The 22,097-nt window shown below is 34.4% G+C and overlaps 1 protein-coding gene across 2 annotated transcripts in view; it reads left to right on the top strand.

Moving 5' to 3' along the window:
• The window catches only part of kay (transcription factor kayak), a 69,772-nt gene that overhangs the window by 10,687 nt on the left and 36,988 nt on the right, over positions 1-22,097 (top strand). The window contains exon 1 of one of the 2 annotated variants that reach the window (XM_081996232.1): positions 10,318-10,572. The exons of the other annotated variant lie outside the window; for it this stretch is intronic. Within the exon in view, the coding sequence (XP_081852358.1) occupies positions 10,468-10,572 (105 nt within the window). The 5' untranslated portion in view covers positions 10,318-10,467. Of the gene's footprint in view, positions 1-10,317; positions 10,573-22,097 lie in introns of those variants that run through there. 2 annotated transcript variants of the gene reach the window in all.

A 22,097-nucleotide genomic window follows, 5' to 3' on the forward strand; every position in this document is an offset into this window, starting at 1 on the left:
GTATTCTACATCAAATTCCAGACATATTTCGTTTATTAATGTCATACACTTATCTGTATCCGTTTCTGAGATATTTACCGTTCTATGTGAAATTTATTATTTTCAGTCCCCCAAACAATAATTTTAATTTATGCATATCAGGAAACGTTTTTTTCTTGGTTTTTGTGTTTTGTCGTGTTATACAAGGTTTGTTCTAAGAGTGGGTGAAGAAAAACGATAAAATATATTATACAGGATGGTCAAAAAAAGAGCTCAAGACGTCAGTTCTAAAAAAGGACGTTATTAAACACTCCTTTTGTCTGATTCTCTGTTCAAAATTAAGGTAAGTTTGTATTAGGTCACTTATTTGAAAAATTTATTCTTTAAATTGATACATTGAATCACCCTGTAACTGTTAAAATAATCGAGTTATTGAAGGTTAAAGTAGTAGCTGTCAAATTCAGTCAAAACTGCCTTTATTATCAAACAACTCGTTTATTTGCACTTTGTATAGACTTTTATATGACAATGGATAGAAAATATAATAGGCTTTCCAAAAATATGGCCGTTTGTGTTAATAGGGTGCTTCGTTTCGCCGCCAGAGGGCTCCAAAGCTAACTAAACGTTTTTCTTGACTGTAACCACTCTAACTTCTTTGAGGGATTTTTTTTTTAATCGGTCAGGTTTGGCCTTAATATTTGGCACAAACCTAGCACAGTGAGTGTCAAATTTAGAGCCGTAGCAAAACTGTAGAAATAAAATCATTAAAGTCGATTTTGGCTTGCCAACATAACGCAAGACCCATTGGAATAGCGGTGGTGTTTCAGGCAAATTTGACCCTTAAGAAAAATGTCATTTGCAAAATCAGTTTTTAAAGAAATTTTTATGCATTACATCGTCATAGACCTAGTAACTCATGTTAACCGTGTTTTCCGAATTTTCCAGGGTCAAATTTGCCTTAACCAGTCAAAAAGTGTTTCTGGGGCACCCTGTCTGTAAAGCGTAAAAAACACGCGTATTTGTAACACTTTGTATATACTTTGATATGTCGATGGACAGTCAATGAAATGAGCTTTCCATTGACGTAGAAAAGTCGATTGGTTAGTGGTACCGTTTGGCCACTAGAGGGCGTCAACTTTGACCAATTTTTTTGGTGTATCCTTTTGTTTAATATTTAAAATCCCGCTTAATTGCACTATTTTTGCTAGAGTTTTATACGTCAATGGAGATCTAATGGAATGACCTTTCTAAAAATTTCCCAACTTGGGTTGATAGGTTAGACGGTTTGGCCGCTAAAGAACGTCAAAGTTGACTATTTTTTTTATGACTTTTTTCGTATATCCTTTTGTTCAATCTTCAATAACTCGTTTGTTTGCACCATTTTTAGTAGTGTTTTATACATCAATGGATAGCCAATGAAATGATCTTTCTAACAGTCTCTCAATTTGAATGGATAGGTTAGTCGGTTCGGCCGCTAGAGGGTGTCAAAATTGACTAATTTTTTCATGACTTTTTTGGTGCATTCTTTCGTTCAATCGCCAATAACTAGCTTATTTGCCACACTTTGTATAAACTTTTATATGTCGATGGACAGCCAATGAAATAAGCTTTCTATTGACATATAAAAGTTGATGGGTTAGTGGTACGGATTGGTCGCTAGAGAACGTCAAAATTTGTAAAAGTAAAATTACAAAATTCTTAATTTTTCATTGTATTCCAACGGAATTCATTGATATTACTAAACTTTATTTATGTTTAAATTTGAATGGTAGATGTATAGAAAAAATTATTTTATGATTTTTTTTTTAGTATAATTTAGAAATTACGGTCTGTAAAACTCACTAGTAAAAGTAATTTTGTAAAAAGCTTATAAAGAAAGTTAAATGAGCCGGGCACGGTCTCCTGTGACGTAGTACATTTCAATTGTCTAACGTACATGGAAGTCTTAAGTCAGATATCAGTTTTTCTCGTAAAAATATCTCATTGGGACAGCTCTTAGTATTGTTTGAACAGGACTTAACCACACAGCGCTTAAACGGCATTTTTTCCAGCAGAAGACAAGTTCCTAAACACGAATCAATGTAAAATAAACATAAAATATAACCTACAATTTCAGTTTTTCAGCATGCATTTCGTCTCACTCAACTCACTATAAACAGAAGAGAGATAGGGAACATGTCCCTTTCTACGTCACAGATATACGGTGTACCAAATAAGTACGGCCTACACTGATGTTTTTTTCGAAGCAAATGTTGCGTTTTTTCTAAAAAAAAAGGTGTCAAATATTTTTCTGTCTTACACACATATTTCCAAAATTTAGCCCGTAAGCTTCCGAGACAGTTTAAGTGTAGGACCCTGTATATTTATTATTTTGTCATTTCAATAAAAAGCCTGTTTCGTCTAGAGAAAGTAACAGCATTTTTATCAATTGTTTCTAAAGTAAAATGAACTCAATTTATAACAATTTGAATCTAAATTTAGATCTAAAATACGACCCTCTACAGACCATATTAATAATTTTTTAAACTAGTGCAACTTTTCTTGAAAATAGCTGTTTATAGTCCATTGCTGGGTCTGGGACACTCTGTACAGAATCACTGTAACTGTATTTTTACAAGGGGAGATGTATCACAAGTAAACAGTACTGGAATCTCTTGCATTCCCATACATCATAACGAATTTACTATTGTTCTTAGTAGGTCTTGATAATAAACTGTTGACATTGATAAATTGAATTAGAATTTGTCGTCTTACCTTGCTAATTAGGCTCCATCAACATTTGTCAGAGATTTCCTTCTATAAGCATTACTATCTTATCAGTTGTGTATAGTTCATTTTTATTAACATGCTTATTATAGAGACATTTTAACATTTTTGGGAAAAGTTTTCAAATTTTAAAGCAAAAGCTGCTTGTATCATCCTCATTTATTGTGTTTTAGTTCTCGTGAACAAATTATCTAATCCTAGTTAAACACTTCCTCGAATTAAATTGAGAAGCAGTAAATCTAATACTTAAACAACACTTTACCGATTATATTTGTCGCTCCACCACTTAACACGTATAAAATTCTACGAATCATCAAAATTTCCCAGTTTATTTCCTTACTTCCGAGTTTCTCGGAATTTTCTCCCATTCGTGAAACTGGCCATTATCTTTGGTCGGCTTTTCCCAGTAACGTTAGCGTTCTCTTTTCAATTCACGTACTATGATAGTTAAAAAATGATCTTGTTTGCGGGAACTTGGAGAGTTTTAGCCGAGCACTTTTTTAACGGATAGCAGATAAATAGTATATTTTATATTAAGAGCGGAAAGTACATATTTGCCGCTTGCACATGAAAATTGCAGCTTGAGGCGAAGCCGAATGCTGCAATCATGTTAAACCGGCAAAAGTACTTTCCGCTCGAAATATAGACGAGGTTCTGGTGCACTTTAGGTGCCACCGTATTTTTAGTTCTTTTTTGATGAAATCGCGCGCCATTATTAATGACAGGAAGAATGGCCTCAGATAAGCGGGTCAAGCAAGACTACTGCTTTTTACCCTCCCATCGCTGTAGACCAAAAGGAAAGGTCCGGAAGAAGGACTCCGTTAACAGGCACTGCAAATTCCCTTTCGGGAATTACCAGTGTTGCAACGGCGTCCCCTGTCCTGGGTGAGAGTGCCCCGGCTGATAACGGGGCTCTTCTGCGCTCTTCTTATCTTGAATTTTTCTTTCTTTATCAGCTGGTCATCCTGGTGGAGGTCATGGCATATTTTTGGATGATCAAGAGAGTTAGAGGGCTAATCAATTAATCATCCAAGAATATTTGTGGGGAGTTTGGATTGGAGGTTAGGAGGTTGATTTCCTTACCCTATTGCCTATATAGGCAGGCGGGGGGAAATCTGGGAGGTGTAGCCAGAGCCCGGTTAGCACCGAGTTAGCTACGGTTGGGTTATACCCAAGTTTTGAGAATAAATTCTCGCCACCCAGGGGGAAAGTCGTTGGTGGGGGGGTGGTCTTCTTCATCTTGGCTAGTTTGGTCATGGCTGCTACCTGAAACATAAAATCAGAAAACACTAGTAATAACTTACTCCAAACTGAAGTTAAAGTCATGATCGGGTGTTGTCAAATCCGAGGGTGAGGTCATAGTCGGGTGTTCAGTGCTGTCATCTATCGTCCAGCAACTGATGTCTTGGCCGTTTATGGGGGGCTTCCATTTCTGGAGAATAGTCGATGGCGTTCCTTATGAGTGGATTCTGGTGTTCCGCCATTTTGTCAAAGAACTTGTGTGCATGTTCTTTGATCTTCTCTGTCGCTGTTTTGTATTGGAGATCTCTGGTGATGGTGTCGTTTCTGACATACCACGGGGCGTCTATGGCTGATATTAGCGCTATGTTTTCCACTGCTTGAAGGCGTTTCAAGTGGGTCTTCGCTGCATATCCCCAGGCTGCTGAGGCATATGTCAGGTGCGGTTGGATGATTGTCCTGATTAGTGTCAGCTTGGTCTTGACGCTGGTTTTGGCATCTCTACCGATGACTGGGTAGAGCTGAGCCCTGGTAAGCTTTGCTTTCGCCCGGGCTTTTTCGACTTTACACTTCCATGTTAGTGTCTTGTCTAGTTCTACGCCGAGGTATGTCACGTTGTTACTCCATGAAATATCTTCATCTTGGACTCGGAGGTTGATTTCCGGTCTGAGTTTGCGCCGCTTGCTAAAAAGTATAGGTTGTGTCTCTGCGTTCAGTTTGATTTTCCATTTCGTGCACCATCTTTCCAATGTCTCCAGTTCGCCTTGGAGTATTAGAGTGAGTAGCCTGACGTTCCTGGATTTGGCCAGTAGCGCAGTGTCATCTGCGTATAGCGCCAGGTTAGTAGATGTTGTACAGGAACGGTGAGAGGACTGCCCCCTGCGGTACCCCTGCTTCCATCTCCCTGTACGTCGAGCAGACTCCTTCAGTCTTCACTCTGAATTTTCGCGCAGTCAGGAAAGATCTCACTATCTTTACTTGGCTGATTGGGAATCCGGCATCCAGCATCTTGATGAGCAGTCCTTTGTGCCAAACGCGATCAAAGGCTTTTGATACGTCCAGCAAGACTGCTCCGGTTGCTTCCTTGTGATTGAATCCACTTGGGATGAATTCAACCATTTGGTGGATCTGTTGTTCTGTCGAGTGTCCATGTCTGAATCCAAACTGCTCATCAGAAATGATGTGCAGTTCTTCTTCAGTTTCTTTGAGCCTCTTCAGGATGATTGATAAAATCGATGTCAGATTCTTTATTTAACTTACTTTTACTGAAATAAGGTTGGATGAATCACTTTTTCGCAGGAAAAACTTATATTTTTACGTTATTTTCTTTCTTATGGCATTCTCCATACTAAACATAAATGACTGATTTTTGATCGGTACCAGCACCACCAGTGTGAACATTTTGTTTCTTGCCTAGCAAAGATTCATTCAAATCATTCTAAAAAAGCCATGCAACTTTTTCAATACATTTACAATTAACAAATATTGCTACATATACGAATCGGCAACTATGGTGAGCACTAGGTTAGCCATGCATCTTTTTTGAACCTTCGATTTGGCAACGTTGCAAATTTCCAGTAGTAAGGGGGAGGAATTCTTCCTAGACTTGTTGTAATCTGACCACTTTTAAATCGTTTTTTTACGATTCTTTTCCCACAAAACCAGGTTCATCCACCCTTTTTTGGGTAGAACTAAGTTAAATAAACAATCTGACATCGATTTCATCAAAAAATAACTAAAAATACGATGGCACCTAAAGTGCATCAGACCCCTCATTCTCACCGATAAATCACTTTGACGGAATGGCTTTATTTCAAACAGGTATGTCAAGCGTTGTTATGGAAACGCCGAAAAAGTTGGTGAGTAGATTGTTAGTAGAAAGCGAAAACGCTCTAGAGCAGAAAATGATTCACTTTCTGCGCCGCGCGGCGAATAACCACTTTCTGCTTTTAAATGGAAGCGTACATGAGGTACTTTCAAAGTCAGTCGTCGAAAAAATCATTTTAACACTAATTGAAATGAGAGTACTTTGCAATTTTGAGAATTGATAAGGCAACAAGTGTTTCGGGAAATTATAAGTGTTTAATAGTAAAAACAATTTAAATTTAACTTTCATGTTTTCTACAATATGAAAGGAAATAAATCAAACAAAATTCTCGTTACACAAAACGAACAATTGTTTATTTTATTACTAGAACCGAAAATACGATTTTCCCGTGTGTCGATTGACAGAGGATAGTCAAGCGAGAACGATAAACGCCATAGTGTATGGGAAAAGTTCTTCATCATCAAAATCAAATCAAAAATGAGTCTTTTTGATCGTAATCACGACAAACGTTTCATTTTCGACAATAATGACTTGAAAATAGGTATAATCCTGTAAATTTTAAGAAAAAAGAAATTGAAACAATATGTGAGAAAATCTAAAACCTGAAATTCAATTATATTATACAAAATAGAAATCAAAATTTGATTGAGATTATCAGATTTTTGACTTTCCGTTACACGTTTCGAAACTTTTTCTGGTATACGTTAAGTTAGGCTAAGATAATTTTTTGTTTTTTGTTACTCGACTATGTGTAATGACACTTTTAGTTAAATGATCGAGGAATAGAAGTTCAAATTATTTGAATAGATTAATATTGAATTTAATTTGAATAATAGATAATATTGGAATAGATACACCGAAAAGACTGAAGATGATAAAGAAAACTTGAAGCATTTAAAACTTGGTGAAAATGGGTATGGGGCTGATAAAAAGATTTCAGATATGTTGACATGGACAACTACGAGTTTTTACTGTTTCTGGAAATGATTTGCTCTTCTTCAAATTATTGGATATTGACGATTTTGAACCTGTCAAGTTTCCCTGCATATGACGTCTCAAATCATTTGAAAAAGATGGTAAGGATATCTAGAGCACTTGAGAAAAAAGAAATACTTTTACAACAACTATAAAACAAGGAAGATGTCAAGAAGATTTGCACCATTTTTCTACGACTTGAAAAGGGAACAACCTCTTAATTTTGCTGAAATACCATATTAAACCTTGTGAAGACCATGTATTTTTTCTTCTCTTTTGTCCATTCTGGCTTTGTGCCACTAAAGAAGAAAACCGTTGAAGTAACAATGGCCTTAGAGCAGAAGACCTAAAAGACTTAAATGTTCTAGAGATGATTAAACTTAAATTGAACCAGACAAAGTTCAGAAAAAAATGCCTGTATAGAATATTGGAGACTTGGAAGATCTGCAAAAGCATCTGAAAATACATCTTAACCATATAACAAGACAGAAACACATTAACAGAATACTTCAAAGTACAAAGGTGGTGTATCTCTATGTAGCTCTTTGGGGTAAATTTGACGGTTGTGAGTGTTATGACGTACTACCGGTTTTTCCATTTGACAGTTAGTCACATGACCACTTTATCAGCAAAATTGCTTTCTTGTGATCATCAATCAAATTGCATACATTGAGGTTGAACCACTCAAATTAACCGTCTTCAATTCCTTTTTTCAGGGGTGTTGAGCAAAAAATTCTATCTTAAAAATTGCGTGCTGGGTGGCCAAAAAATCTGAATCATTACAGTTTTCATGCACTTCCTGTATAGTAGCGGCACTGACGAACTGTAAAACTTTCAGAGATGAATTTAGCAGTTCTTTACGAACATTTTTGCCCTCCTGAAAATTTCTTGTACCTTTCACCGTTTTTGAGTTATTTAGCAAAAAATGGTTTGATGCTACTAATTTTCAAATCAGTTGAAATTGTGGTTTGAAATTTGAGCACCATGTAACTCCCCCTTGGAGTAAGAAAATTACTGTTTTAAACACATTTTTGGAATCCTCATCAAATTTCCTATTGGATAACCGGAAAAAACAGTACAAAATTTGGTACAGTCGGGGAAAAAAGCGGTGTCAAAGTTTGAACGGGCAGAAACACAGTTTGAAAGGACAGTCAGGAACAAAATTACGTGTAAAACCCCTTTGGAGTAAGAAAATTATTGTTTTAAACACATTTTTGGAATCCTCATCGAATTTCCTATTCGATAACCTGAAAAAACAGTACAAAATTTGGTACAGTCGGGGAAAAAAGCGGTGTTAAAGTTTGAACTGGCGAAAACACAGTTTGAAAGGACAGTCAGGAACAAAATTGCGTGTTATATCCCCTTGGAGTAAGAAAATTATTGTTTCAAGTACATTTTTCGAATCCCCATTAAGTTTCCTATCCGATACCCTGAAAAAACAGTACAAAATTTAGTAGTCAGGGAGAAAAGCAGTGTCAAAATTTGAACTGACAGAAACACGGTTTGAAAGGACAGTCAGGAACAAAATTGCCTGGAAAACCCCCTTGGAGTAAGAAAATGATTGTTTTAAACACATTTTTGGAATCCTCATCAAATTTCCTATCCGATAACTTGAAAAACAGTACAAAATTTAGTACAGTCAAGGAGAAAAGCGGTGTCAGTTTGAACTGTCAGAAACGCAGTTTGAAAGGACAGCCAGGAACAAAATTGCTTGTAAAATCCCCTTGGAATAAGAAAATGATTGTTTTAAACACATTTTTGGAATCCTCATCAAATTTCCTATTGGATAACCGGAAAAAACAGTACAAAATTTGGTACAGTCGGGGAAAAAAGCGGTGTCAAAGTTTGAACGGGCAGAAACACAGTTTGAAAGGACAGTCAGGAACAAAATTACGTGTAAAACCCCTTTGGAGTAAGAAAATTATTGTTTTAAACACATTTTTGGAATCCTCATCGAATTTCCTATTCGATAACCTGAAAAAACAGTACAAAATTTGGTACAGTCGGGGAAAAAAGCGGTGTTAAAGTTTGAACTGGCGGAAACACAGTTTGAAAGGACAGTCAGGAACAAAATTGCGTGTTATATCCCCTTGGAGTAAGAAAATTATTGTTTCAAGTACATTTTTCGAATCCCCATTAAGTTTCCTATCCGATACCCTGAAAAAACAGTACAAAATTTAGTAGTCAGGGAGAAAAGCAGTGTCAAAATTTGAACTGACAGAAACACGGTTTGAAAGGACAGTCAGGAACAAAATTGCCTGGAAAACCCCCTTGGAGTAAGAAAATGATTGTTTTAAACACATTTTTGGAATCCTCATCAAATTTCCTATCCGATAACTTGAAAAACAGTACAAAATTTAGTACAGTCAAGGAGAAAAGCGGTGTCAGTTTGAACTGTCAGAAACGCAGTTTGAAAGGACAGCCAGGAACAAAATTGCTTGTAAAATCCCCTTGGAATAAGAAAATGATTGTTTTAAACACATTTTTGGAATGCTCATCAAATTTCCTATCCGATAACCTGAAAAACAGTACAAAATTTGCTACAGTCAGGGGGAAAAGCGGTGTCAAAGTTTGAACTGTCAGAAACACAGTTTGAAAGAACAGTCAGGAACAAAATTGCCTGTAAAACCCCCTTGGAGTAAGAAAATGATTGTACTAAACACATTTTTGAAATCCTCATCAAATTTCCTATCCGATAACTTGAAAAAACAGTACAAAATTTGGTACAGTCAGGGAGAAAAGCGGTGTTAAAGTTTGAACTGTCAGAAACACAGTTTTAAAGAACAGTCAGGGACAGAATCGCCTGTAAAACCTCCTTGGAGTAAGAAAATGATTGTTCTAAACTCATTTTTGGAATCCTCATCAAATTTCCTATCCGATAACCTGAAAAAACAGTACAAAATTTGCTACAGTCAGGGGGAAAAGCGTTGTCAAAGTTTGAACTGTCAGAAACACAGTTTGAAAGAACAGTCAGGGACAAATTGTCATTAAATTTCCTAACCAATAACAAAATCAATACGTTAGAAAGATTTGCATTGTTGCCAAACTGTAGATAAAATAAAACCTTGTAAACATTTCAAGAATCTTTAAAAATTCATAATTTCTTTTCTTAACAATGAGACATACAAGTATGTAACTTAACGACCGTCGTACATTATTAGTAGTTTAGACATATGACACTTGTGACGTCATGCCAATTTTGTTTGACTTTCACTATACCTGACTGCCGTACCGCAAAAACGTTTAAAAAAAATCCGCTTCGCGTAAACTCCACTACACATTACAAACTTGAGCGAAATGGCGCACCAAAGATTTTCGGAATAAATTTTCGCATATTTGTATCCAACTCGGTCCCCCTTTCCGCGTTTTACACGCGTATCCGTGACGTCAGTTGCTCCCCACGAGCGCGACAGAGAAGGCTATACTCCGCGCAATGCGTTAGACAAGGTAGAGGGGAATCGAGTGCGCCCAACCTTGATTGTCTTGAAGCGGTGGTTTTAAAACGTGTGTTGTTCGCGAACTCTTGCCACTAGCCGAGTATTTGTTTCATTCAGTACACGCGCCCGTACAGGATACGAGAATTTTATTTTTGCGAGTGAATTTCTGATTGCCTAATCGACTGCCGAGTGACATTTTTCGGAAATTGTGTTTTTTTTTTCGACGCGGATAAGGCCGACTTGATGTCTCAGTTAGTGCCATACGAGGTGCCATATTTACCTTGGGGACTGGACGATACAGAGTTAGACACCATGTATGCTGATAATTTGTTTACTAAATCTCCAATGGTAAGTTTTTACTTAAAAAAAAATTCCCCATATAAAACACTAAAACACATCATTTGAATTAAAACAATTGTTGGTTGTTTGGACTGGATTTTGGTGTATCACTTTGAAAATGAGATAAAACTTATTTTTAGCCGTTTTCTTAATTGAAAAACGTTTATTGGTCGCTGGCTTCTTACGCAATTGTTGTTAAAAAGCTGATGATTCATTGCGTCGCGCTATAATAAATAACATAACTCAAACGGTACTTATTTAATAATATGTATACATGTTTTCTAAATGCTGCAATTCCCCAGTCTTTGATTGCCACTTGTTTAATTATTGAGATGCTGATAAACCTTAAAGTTTGACGTCACTTTTATTTATCAATGAGTTGCCGAATGATAATGAATTTGTCATACACAGTAATTTTTTTACTTAACCTTGATATAGGAGCTAATTTCACTTTTTCTACTGGTAAACGGTATTTCTTGGCTATACAACATAATCAAGCGTATAATGCGGTTTGCGTTGCCGTCAATATGTTTCATCATGCCACTATTGCATGAATTAAAATTTCTTTCTTTCAATCGAGATTGTCTCCCACATTTTGTGGTTTGTCTTGTTTTTAATAGATTGATGAATCACACAGTAGAATGCTAGATGTTTTTTATCCAGCACTCTTATTAGCAGGGTAGTATTATTAAGAAATGTACCGGGTGACCCAATAAGACTGTTCCTCGACCATATCTCGGGAACCGTTCGTCTTATGAACATTTTTTTTAGATAAATCGGCCATGAAGAATCGCTGGAAAATATTTTCAATTTCTAAAAATGACCACCAGAGGCGGTAACTGCCAGCTTAAATTTTTAAATTGCATTTTCTTTAAATTTTGCACAATAAACTATTCTCCAAAGGGACTAAATGCATCCTGAACTTACAGTAGCGGATCTAACACAAAAGTGGCTCCAGGGCAAGAAATCATTGTGGGCCCCTTCCCATTTCAAAACTAATGATAAAAAATATCTATACTTAATATGAAAAACATTTAATGATTTTTTAAAACAGAAAAAATGATTACAATGAAATAACTGGAATTTTACATTTAAAATATAACAAAGTTTTATAAATTACATTTTTATATTGCTCTTTTTTGGACTTTTGCATTTGCGAATTGATTTATTACCTCTTTGATGTCTAAAGTAGATGCGATATTATATTCTATTGATAAAACTGACAAGTGGCAAAGTTGTTCCTGACTTATTGTAGATCTCATACAATTTTTAATTAGTTTTAATTTGCTGAAAGATCTTTCTAAAGAAGCTACCGTAACAGGTAGAGTGAAAAACAAGAGGAACAGAGTATAAACTTCGGAAATGTCTGCTTCCATATATGAATAATTTTTAATTATATGTTCAAATAATCCGCGAACTGACATATTTTCTATAAGTTGGTTTTTTCTTTATGTTTCATTTTTATTAAATCAAGTATCAAAGGAAACTGATTTGTGAAGCTACAGGTGAATATTTCCGGATATTTTCGGGGGTAATTGCACAAGTGCATAAAAATTACCGATAATTTTGCGTGAAAACTTGTTATCTCTTAACTGCATGAGTTTATTTTCTAAAAAAGCCCTCCACCTTCGGTGTCGGGCTCTTTCGCCAAAAAATATGAAAATGACCGAATGCAGTTTGCAAAGATAACAAGTTTGAACGCAGAATTATCAGGTCATTTTTAAGGCACGAATGTAATTTTGGGGAATATTTCCCGAATAAAGAAAATGTTTTGGTTTTGCTGCAACTATAGATTGCTCAATGGAACTCAATGAGCAAGTTCCAAACCGTTTATTAATTTTTGTTGACATCGCGTTTGACATTTTTTGGTTATAAAAAGTCAAAAAAATGCGCATGGACAACAATTAGTGTACTAGCAATAGGCTCTACAACAATGCAGTCGTTATAGATACGTACAGTGCAATTATCGAAATGCAATTATCACTTTAGAATGCAATTATCGCTGTCATTCTGGTGAAAATGCACTGCTCATATGGGACATTTAACACATGAGGGAAATATTCTGTGTAATTTTCCTCATTCTTCCGAGACTCCGTCTTCACTAGATGAAATTAAAAATGTTGGTTCTAATAAAGTAAATGTTTCTTTTACGATCTGCATTGCGGAAAACCTGTTGATCGGTTGGTTAGAAATTACATCAATAACCGAATTGTAAACATTTACTTAAAATATTCTTCTCTGTTCTGAAACCGATGATCAGAAGCGAGTTCGTCAAAATGTTTTTTAATTTTTACTTGTCTTTTCGTATGAAATATCGGAACAATGCCCCATTTAACAGCCATATCCATAGCTTCAGACTTTAAAGTTGTGTATACTTCAGGACTTCTGAAAGTAGGTATAAGTTGATGAGTTTCGCCTAAAACTGCAGTCGCTTGGTTTAAATCAGTATCATATTTTTGTAAAATTTTTGAATTTGTGTTTTGAATTTGATGAAACATTTTATATAAAAAATAGTAAGAAATATAAATTCAAAATTAATAATTTTTTTCTCTAGAGACAAAGCTTCCACAATTTCGTCTTTCTTAACAGATTTTAGTTCAATCTCAGTAAGAGCTTTTGAAATATCTGAAAATCACAGTTTTACTGCCAAGATCGACAAATTGTTTCCAGATGAAAACAACCAACAAGGAGCGCAGTACGCAGCGTCAAGAATTTGAGAGTAGCAGAGCCATACACGTGGTACTTTATCATATTTGGTATTCATAAAAAAAAGGATTCACTAAATCATCTATTTTCCTGATTAGCATCTCTAGGATACGGTCCGTTTTCTAGTTTAAACCAAAACCAAAAGTTTAAAGAATACTATATTGTATAAGTTCAGCGTCTGGGGCCTGGGGACCTTATCGGGCCCGGGGCCCCGGGCACTGCCCCGCATTGCCCGGTGATATGTCCGCCACTGTGAACTTATTAAGTCACTTTAATGTTACTCTCGGAATTTGTCTATTGCATTGTAGTGTCTTCCTGTTTTTGTGTGATTTTTGTAGTCAATTTCTGCCAAAAAGTATATAATATATTTCAAAAATTAATTCTAACTTAAAAAGAAGGTTTAACTTAAGTTATAAGGTACCCTTTGGAGCAACATGAATGTTCTGATGATATATATTTTTTAAATAATGCCTAAATGAACTCTATTTAGACTCACAATTTATAACATTTTATTCATTATGTAGCTAAATTTTTAATAGTTTTATGAAATTTACCGCGCGATCCTTGGCCTTCAAAGATCCATTAATCTCATTTTCTCAATATTTCAGGTTAGAAACGAGAATTTGAAAAATGGTTTTTACTGGCCTATTTGGATGTTCTTTAGCTACTTTTCCATAAAGAAAAAGTCATATCATACCATTTGTGTTTTTATCTTTTTTGGAATTTGAGTTATAGTGTCAAAACTAGCCCCCTGGCGGAGAAATATTCAACTAAATTAACTATATTTTGGTTGATTCTTATTGCCCAGGAAATGCTCTTTTCAACAATATCAAATTTGTTGAAATTGGTCAAACCGTTAAGAAGTTAAAGCAGGTTATTGCAAAAATAATTGAACACCCCACGCCATCTTTGTTTTTGAAATAACAAAAATTTGTGTTTTTCGAAAATATATATATACCTATATTGGTTCGCTTTAAAAATGTGGAAAAAAAATTCTAGTTTATTCTACAAAATTTATAGAAAATGTAATTTAAAAATTTAAGCTGGCAGTTACGGCCTCTGGTGGTAATTTTTAGAACTTTAAATTTTTTTTCCATCGATTCTTCATACCTTGAAATGCCTTTAAAATACTTCACATACCTGCTTCATTATTGCTCAAAATGCCTCATAGTGTGTGCACCAATGCCTTAAAACTGCCTAAAATGCCTCATATTACCTTGAAATGCCTTTAAATTATTTAAACTGCCTCAGAATGCCTTCAAATGTTTACCTACTCATTTGTGGCATTCTTAAATTTAGTTATAAGACCACTGGTATTGGGACAATGATAAACCTTGATGTAATACACACTTGAATTTTTTTTTGGTCACGTGGCAGTTTTTAGGTCAGATTAATTAAGTAGCATGTCTGCTTTTACAATTTGTACATGACATTTTGGCCCTTGTCAAAATGTCATAAGGATTAATGATTTAAAAAAAAATGACTTCCTTAGGTAACCTGATTGCTTTTCCAAATTTTGAAGACCCAAAAGCTTAAAATTGATTTTTTTAAAAGTCACGTGACAGTTTTTAGGTTAGGTTAGGTGACAACGTAAAAGTTTTTCCAAATTTTTGACACTTGATTTGACCTTGTACCGAAAGCTTCAAATTGATTTTCTTAGGTCAGGTGACTGTTTTTTCAAATTCTAACAAAAATATTTTTTGTACGATTCTCTGAAATTACGGGTTATATTTTGACGTTTAAACGAATCTTCTAACTGTCATAGTAACCAAGTTTGCACGTGTCAAATAAAGACACCTATCATTTAAAAGAAACAGTTGAAAAATTAAATATACAGAGTGGTCCAGTTTCCATTGCGAAAACTTCAGAGAGCGATACAGAATCGAAAAATAATATGAGTTTGCATTAAATATAAACTATATAAAAATTTTTAATTTTAAACTTTTTTTAATTTTTTTTTTATTATTTTTTATATCCAGTAATGTAGGGCATGACAAGGTACATTTAGTCCAAATTTGAGCTAAATATCTCTAAAACTGTAAGAACTATAAAGCAAAAACTAAAAAATATATAAAACTTTAACCCCCTGTATTTCTTTAACAAAGCTTTTCTCGAATATAGTTTATAATGCAAACTCATATTATTTTTCGATTCTCTATCGCACTCTGAAGTTTCCGCCATGGAAACTGGACCACCCTGTATAGTATTTTAAATTTAGACAGTGGTAAAATTGTAAGAACTACGTCACGTGACTTAGATAATTCAATTTTTGAGCTTGCAACACTGTAAAGACTAGTTAACATTGTCAAAAACAGTGACGTGACCTTCAAAACGCAGTTTAAACTTTTGAAAATTGATAAATAAAATTTGGACAGTTGTAAAAACTTAAATTGCAAAGTACACGTCACGTGACGTTGATAATGCAATTCTGAGCTTGCACCACCGTAAAAGCCAGTCGATATCTGTCAACATTAATCACGTGACTGTTAAAATGTGGTTTAAACTTTAAAAACTTGGTAAATTAAATTTGGACAGTTGTAAAAGCTGAAATTGTAAGAGACACATCACGTTACTTTGATTATGCAATTTTAGAGGTTGCAACACTGTAAAGTCCAGTTGACATCTGTCAAAAACAGTGACGTGACCTTAAAAATGTTGTTTAAATGTTGAAAAATTGGTAAATTATTAAAATACCTTAAAAATACATCGAATTACCTCGAGTGTGTACACCAAAATACTTCGGCGATCTACCCCTCGAATAATACTGAAAAAGTAATTTGTTATTGGGTCTATATCTGTTATACATTGCAAGTTTTATAGACATACTTACATCGTAGTAAACGTTTAAAACTAGACATTTTTTCAAGTTATATTCGAATATCAGTTCCATATAAAATTAGAAAGTTTATGTCAATTATTGAGAAAACGGAATGCAGTATCAAAAAACTAAGCAAGCCACTGGAATCACATCGAAAAAGTGCCTTAAGAATGTTTTGTTTCACTTCGATATTTTAATAAACAAAAAAGTTGTGAAGAGTTTTTAAAATGGGCGAAATTTGAATAACGCCCTCTGGCGCCGCGAACTGACAAGATATCGAAATACGATTTTTGCCATTAATTTTTTTTCAAAAATCGAGCCTTAGATATGCTCACTAGTTGGTCAGGAATATGTCATAGGATTTTGTACAGACCTTTTAGAGACACCCTGTATATTAAGCTAATAAAAGACTTGATTGGGCACAATATTATTAATTTTAAAAATCAATTATTTTAAAAGAGTACGTTAGTTAAAACGTAACAAAATCAATTAATTAAAAAAAAACTATTAATTTACAATGCAGATAATGAATTAAAAATAGGTAGGGTGGTAAGGGTGACTTGTTAGTGGGGGTTAATAGGGTTGCCTGATAACACTATCTCAGTTTCAAAAACATCAGCCTTTCCGCAGAAACAGTCTCTCAAATAGATTGAGCTTAATCAGGTGTTTTGTAAGAGTCAGAACTTGTAGCTGTTACAGCTTTATAGAGTATGGAACTCAGTTGTTCAGCTCTATCCTAGGACCCTTTAGAAAGCAAAGAAATGAATAAGACCCTTGGCTCTCGTTCAAATGATCTTTAGATGGTCGTAAAGACCATGGGCAATCTTCATGAAAAATTGTTTTTTTTTCAGATCTCTGTGTTATTGAGATATTTAAATTTCAAAATGGCAAAGACATTATTCAATTTTGATACACATTATAAGCTAAATTAAAGTTATTTTGTAACATCATCACAAAATAGAATTTACTAAGTATTAAGGTATTAAAAAATTTGTTTTAAAAAAATTAATACTCTTATACTGGATAATTTTGACAACCGTAAAGAAGGTAATATTTTTTATCAATATGTATTTAAATTATTTTATTTATTCAGCTTGTTGTATAAATAACAATTTCTTAACCGTTAGTGTTACCAAAAAAATATGTTGACAATTTACAGGTATAATGTTCGGAATGTTCCTTGTTGAACTAGGTAATTAGACCATCACTACATCGAAATACGGTACAGGAATTTACCAATTGAAATTTCACCGCGATTATTAAAACATTAAAATAATATAAACACAGACCAGAGCGTCAAATGGCCGTCGAACAAAAGAATCCCGTGACCCCTCTCTATTGTATGCAAAAACGAATAATTGTTTGTTTTATGGCGCTTTTCCTTTATGGGAGATATGTGTCTTCGTGTACATGTTTTTAACCACACACCTATTTTTCTGAAATGTTTTCCTTGCTAAACTAAATCCGCGATATAATCAGTCAACACATCACTGACAAAGGACACGTTTCTGGACTTAATTAAAAACCACCAACATAATAAGAGAGTCGTAATTTAATTCGCATTTACTCAAAAAAATGTATAATTGCGCTCATTACAGGGCAATCGAGATTAATTAAGCCGGTACGGTTTACCGAGCAGCTTTACTGAGAATATAGTCTTATTTTAGCGTGGGCAGACCTACCAGATTAGCTCAATTAAAAAATTTAATGTTATTTATATTCCGGTGCAGGCCAGATAAAACACACACGGCGGCGCTTAAATAATAGAGACAATTTGAACGGTAATCATTTTTAGTTGAACTCACGACGATTTGTATGCCGGACAATGTAAATGTTGTCTTCGTTCCGAAGTTTGGCGATCATCAAAGTTATGTTGTTGCAATTGTACCATTTTCTCTCAAGTTCTTCAACCATGATTTCCTTCTTTTTCTTATAGATCTTTTGCGCATTTGCCTGGATAATATGCAGCAACTGATATTTATCTTTCCTCATGTCCCAAGTATTGCAGTTTGCTTTTTTTAATAGTGTCAATTCTTTCTCTTTCTGCATCCTCCGCAAAACCTCCACATTTGTCACTCTCTCTGTCCACGATATTCTTAGTATTCCACAGTACATCCCCATTTCAAATGAACCTTTGAAAATAACCGACAGCACGTAACATCTCACAAGGAGAATTTTAAACTTAGATCTCGTTCGCAGAACACATTTTTTACTTTAGTAAATATGACTAGCTTTTTCTACTCTAATCCTGATTTCTTCAGAGCTATTGTTATTTTCGTTGATAAAAGTTTCCAGGTAATTACATTTTCTCACACGTTTGTAAACATTTGGCACCATTTTTTGTGTTTTGCACGTGATGTTAAGTGATAATCCGTATTCTGCACTTCATTCTACTATTCTGTTAATTATTATCTGAACATCTTCAGGAGTTTCTGCAATTACAACCGTATCATCGGCATATCTTATGTTGTTTATAATAATAATAATAATTATTATTATTTTTATTTCCAATTACATAAATACATTTTACATGAAACATACAACATAAAGGGAAACACGAGGGGAAACAGCGTTAAGAATGTACACATCGATAGTTTAACGTATAAGCATGTCTAAGGTAATTCAACAACTTAAATCTAGCTTGTGGCTTAGGTATATCCGAGAGGGTAAACTGCTGGGGCATTATGGTGTACAAATTTTAGGAATTAATGGGCCTTACTGGAGGACATTGGTATTTTGAAAACTATTAATAGAATTGGGAACGTCTAAATCATATTATAAAAAAAATTCATATACAATTTTTTTCTATACATCTACTATTCAAATTTAAACATGTTTGGTAATTTCACTGAATTCCCTTGGAATACAATAAAAAATTATGAATTTTGTAATTTTTCTTTTAAAAATTTTCACGTTCTCTACCGACAAAACCGTACCACCAACCCATCAACTTTTATACGTCAATAGAAGGCTTATTTCACTATACATTGACATATAAAAGTTTATACAAAGTGTGGAAAATAAGCTAGTTATTGACGATTAAACGAAAGAATGCGCCAAAAAAGTCATGAAAAAATTACTAAATTTTGACACCCTCTAGCGACCGAACTGTCTAACCTATCCATTCAAATTGGAAGACTGTTAGAAAGCTCATTGCATTGGCTATCTATTGACGTATAAAACACTACTAAAAATGGTGCAAATAAACGAGTTATTGAAGATTAAACAAAAGGATGCACAAAAAATGTCATAAAAATAGTCAACTTTGACGTTCTCTAGCGGCCAAACCGTCTGACCTATCAACCCAAATTGGAAAATTTTTAGAAAAGTCATTCCATTGGGTCTCCATTGACGTATAAAACTCTAGCAAAAATAGTGCAATTAAGCGAGTTTTTAAATATTAAACACAAGGATACACCAAAAAAAATTGTCAAAGTTGACGCCCTCTAGTGGCCAAACGGTACCACTAACCAACCGACTGTTCTACGTCAATGGAAAGCTTATTTCATTGGCTGTCCATCGACAAATAAAAGTATATACAAAGGGTTACAAATACGCGTGTTATTTACAGTTTACAGACAGGGTGCCCCAGAAACACTTTTTGACTGGTTAGGGCTAATTTGACCGTGGAAAATTAAGGAAAAAATTACGGTTACATGAGCTACTAGGTCTACTACTATGTAATGCATAGAAATTTATTGAAAAACCGATTTTGCAAATGACAAGTTTCCTAAGGGTCAAATTTGCCTGAAAAGCCACCACTATTCCAATGTGTTTTGCGTTATGTTGGCCACTTAGTGCAAGCGAAAATCGACTTTAATGATTTTATTTCTACAGTTTTGCTACGGCTCAAAAAATTAACGCTCACTGTGCTAGGTTTGTGACAAATATCAGGGACGTACATGACCGATTTAAAAAAAAATCCCGCAAAGAAGTTTGGTTACAGTCAAGAAAAATGTTTAGTTAGCTTTGGAGCCCTCTAGCGGCCAAACGAAGCACTCTATCAACACCAACGGCCATATTTTTCGAAAGCCTGTTATATTTTCTATCCATTAACATATAAAAGTCTATATAAAGTGTTGCAAATAAACGAGAGAACACAAAAATCAAGAAAAAAACGTTTCCTGATATGCATAAATTAAAATTATTATTTTGGAGACTGAAAATACTAAATTTCACATAAAACGGTAAATATCTCAGAAACGGATACAGAAAAGTGTATGACATTAATAAACGAAATATGTCTGGAATTTGACGTAGAATCCAAAAATGCAATAATATACAAGGTGTCCCATTTAAACTAAGCAACAGTTGATATCTACTTCCGGTTAAATCGTTTCACGCATATTCATTCTTATTTTTACTTATTTTTTAATTAAAAAAGGTTTTTTTAGACTCTCCAGTCGTGGTAATTCAGAAAATTAGTGGGTATTGTTAGGTTAGGTTAGTTATTGGGAATTATTAGGAATTACTGGGCATTACAAAGAATTAGTGGACATTATTGGCATATTAGGAATTAGTGTACAAAATTGTACTCAGCGGTTTACCCCTCGGATAAACATAAAAAACATAGTAGTTTTGACAAAATTCTCTCTCTCTTCTCGACAATAAAATATGTCACTATATTAACACATTTTGACACATTTAGTGTCTTTTCAGAACCACCAGTACCTCAATCCAATTTAAATTATCCCTCTCAGATCAATCTTCCTACAGGAATTTGAACAATTTGTGCAGGTAAAGCTTTCAATGCTTTCTGCCTCCCAGAAGGAGAGAATAATACACTGTCGTCTTCACAATACCTTTATTTTAGCACAACTCACAATTTAGTGCACTGGACTCTCTTTCTATCAAGGTTAAGACAGTAAGTTTTTATAACTTTTTTTTTTTGTAAAACACCGTCGTTCTTAAAGTTGAAATAAATATTTTTTTGGAGAAAAGACCGGCATTACATTCTAAATTTACTAAGAGTAAAAAACAATCATAAAAATTACACTTTAGACAAATCGCATTTTTTCAATTTTGAAGCTCCCTTATTTGAAACCCAATCAGATTTCTTCAAACGCCATTAGAATAATACTACAAAATGGGTTAAAAATGGTTTCTGTGGCTCTCTCCACGGTTACACTCTAGTTACCACCTCTACAGCACGGAAACCCAAAATTTTTTCACATTTTGAGCCGTCTCCAGCCCCTATAAAATAAGTTCTCATAGTTTATGATTCTTTTAGTTTTCAAAAATAACTTAATTTTAACTAATTTCTTGACAAGTTGGTTAGTACTTTATTGCACATACCAGGTACCTACATTGGACCAAAAATCTATGATACTTTTTAATAGATACTAATTTGTTCACTTTAACTGTAATTCTGGTTAGTTTAGTACACCTAATTTTAAATGGTTTTTAAGTACCACTATAAATATTGTGGACTAAACAAATACTGTCCTGGCAACTAATTATGATAATTACCTACAAAGTAGTATTTTTTGCCACTAGTGTCTATACGTCTGGTTGTTATTAGATAATCATCACACACTGGTAATTCCCAATAATGTATGAAAATTACAAAACGTTCTTTTTAGAACGTGTTCCACTAGGTGAAATAAGACAAGACTATTGCAAAATACGTTATCGTATATACAGCTGCGTGACTAATTTTTTCCTGTATTGTGTGCCTTTTCTCGATTTTAACCAGCTGGGTGCAGTCTGCATTGCGCGATAACGCTGAAAATTTGTTATTGTTAAGTTGGCACAAACGATAATGCACAATGTAGTTTGGTTAAAACAATACTTAAACAAAGCAACCGAGTCTAGATTGTCGGACCATGTGTCTCGAGTTTAATCGCTGCTGACTTTGCCAGTTTCTTGTAATGGGTAATGGTATCGCTACTGTTATTGTTCGGCCAGGTGTATGAATATTGAACACACAGATTAATAATAATAAGGTCAAGGTTTTGCTTCGGGGTAGACCAAACGTGATAATATGCTTTAGTTTCAAGAAAACTGGAGA

Source organism: Ips typographus, linkage group LG2 (genome assembly GCF_016097725.1).
Source record: "Ips typographus isolate SLU linkage group LG2, UJ_Ityp_2.0, whole genome shotgun sequence".
Lineage (NCBI taxonomy): Eukaryota > Metazoa > Arthropoda > Insecta > Coleoptera > Curculionidae > Ips > Ips typographus.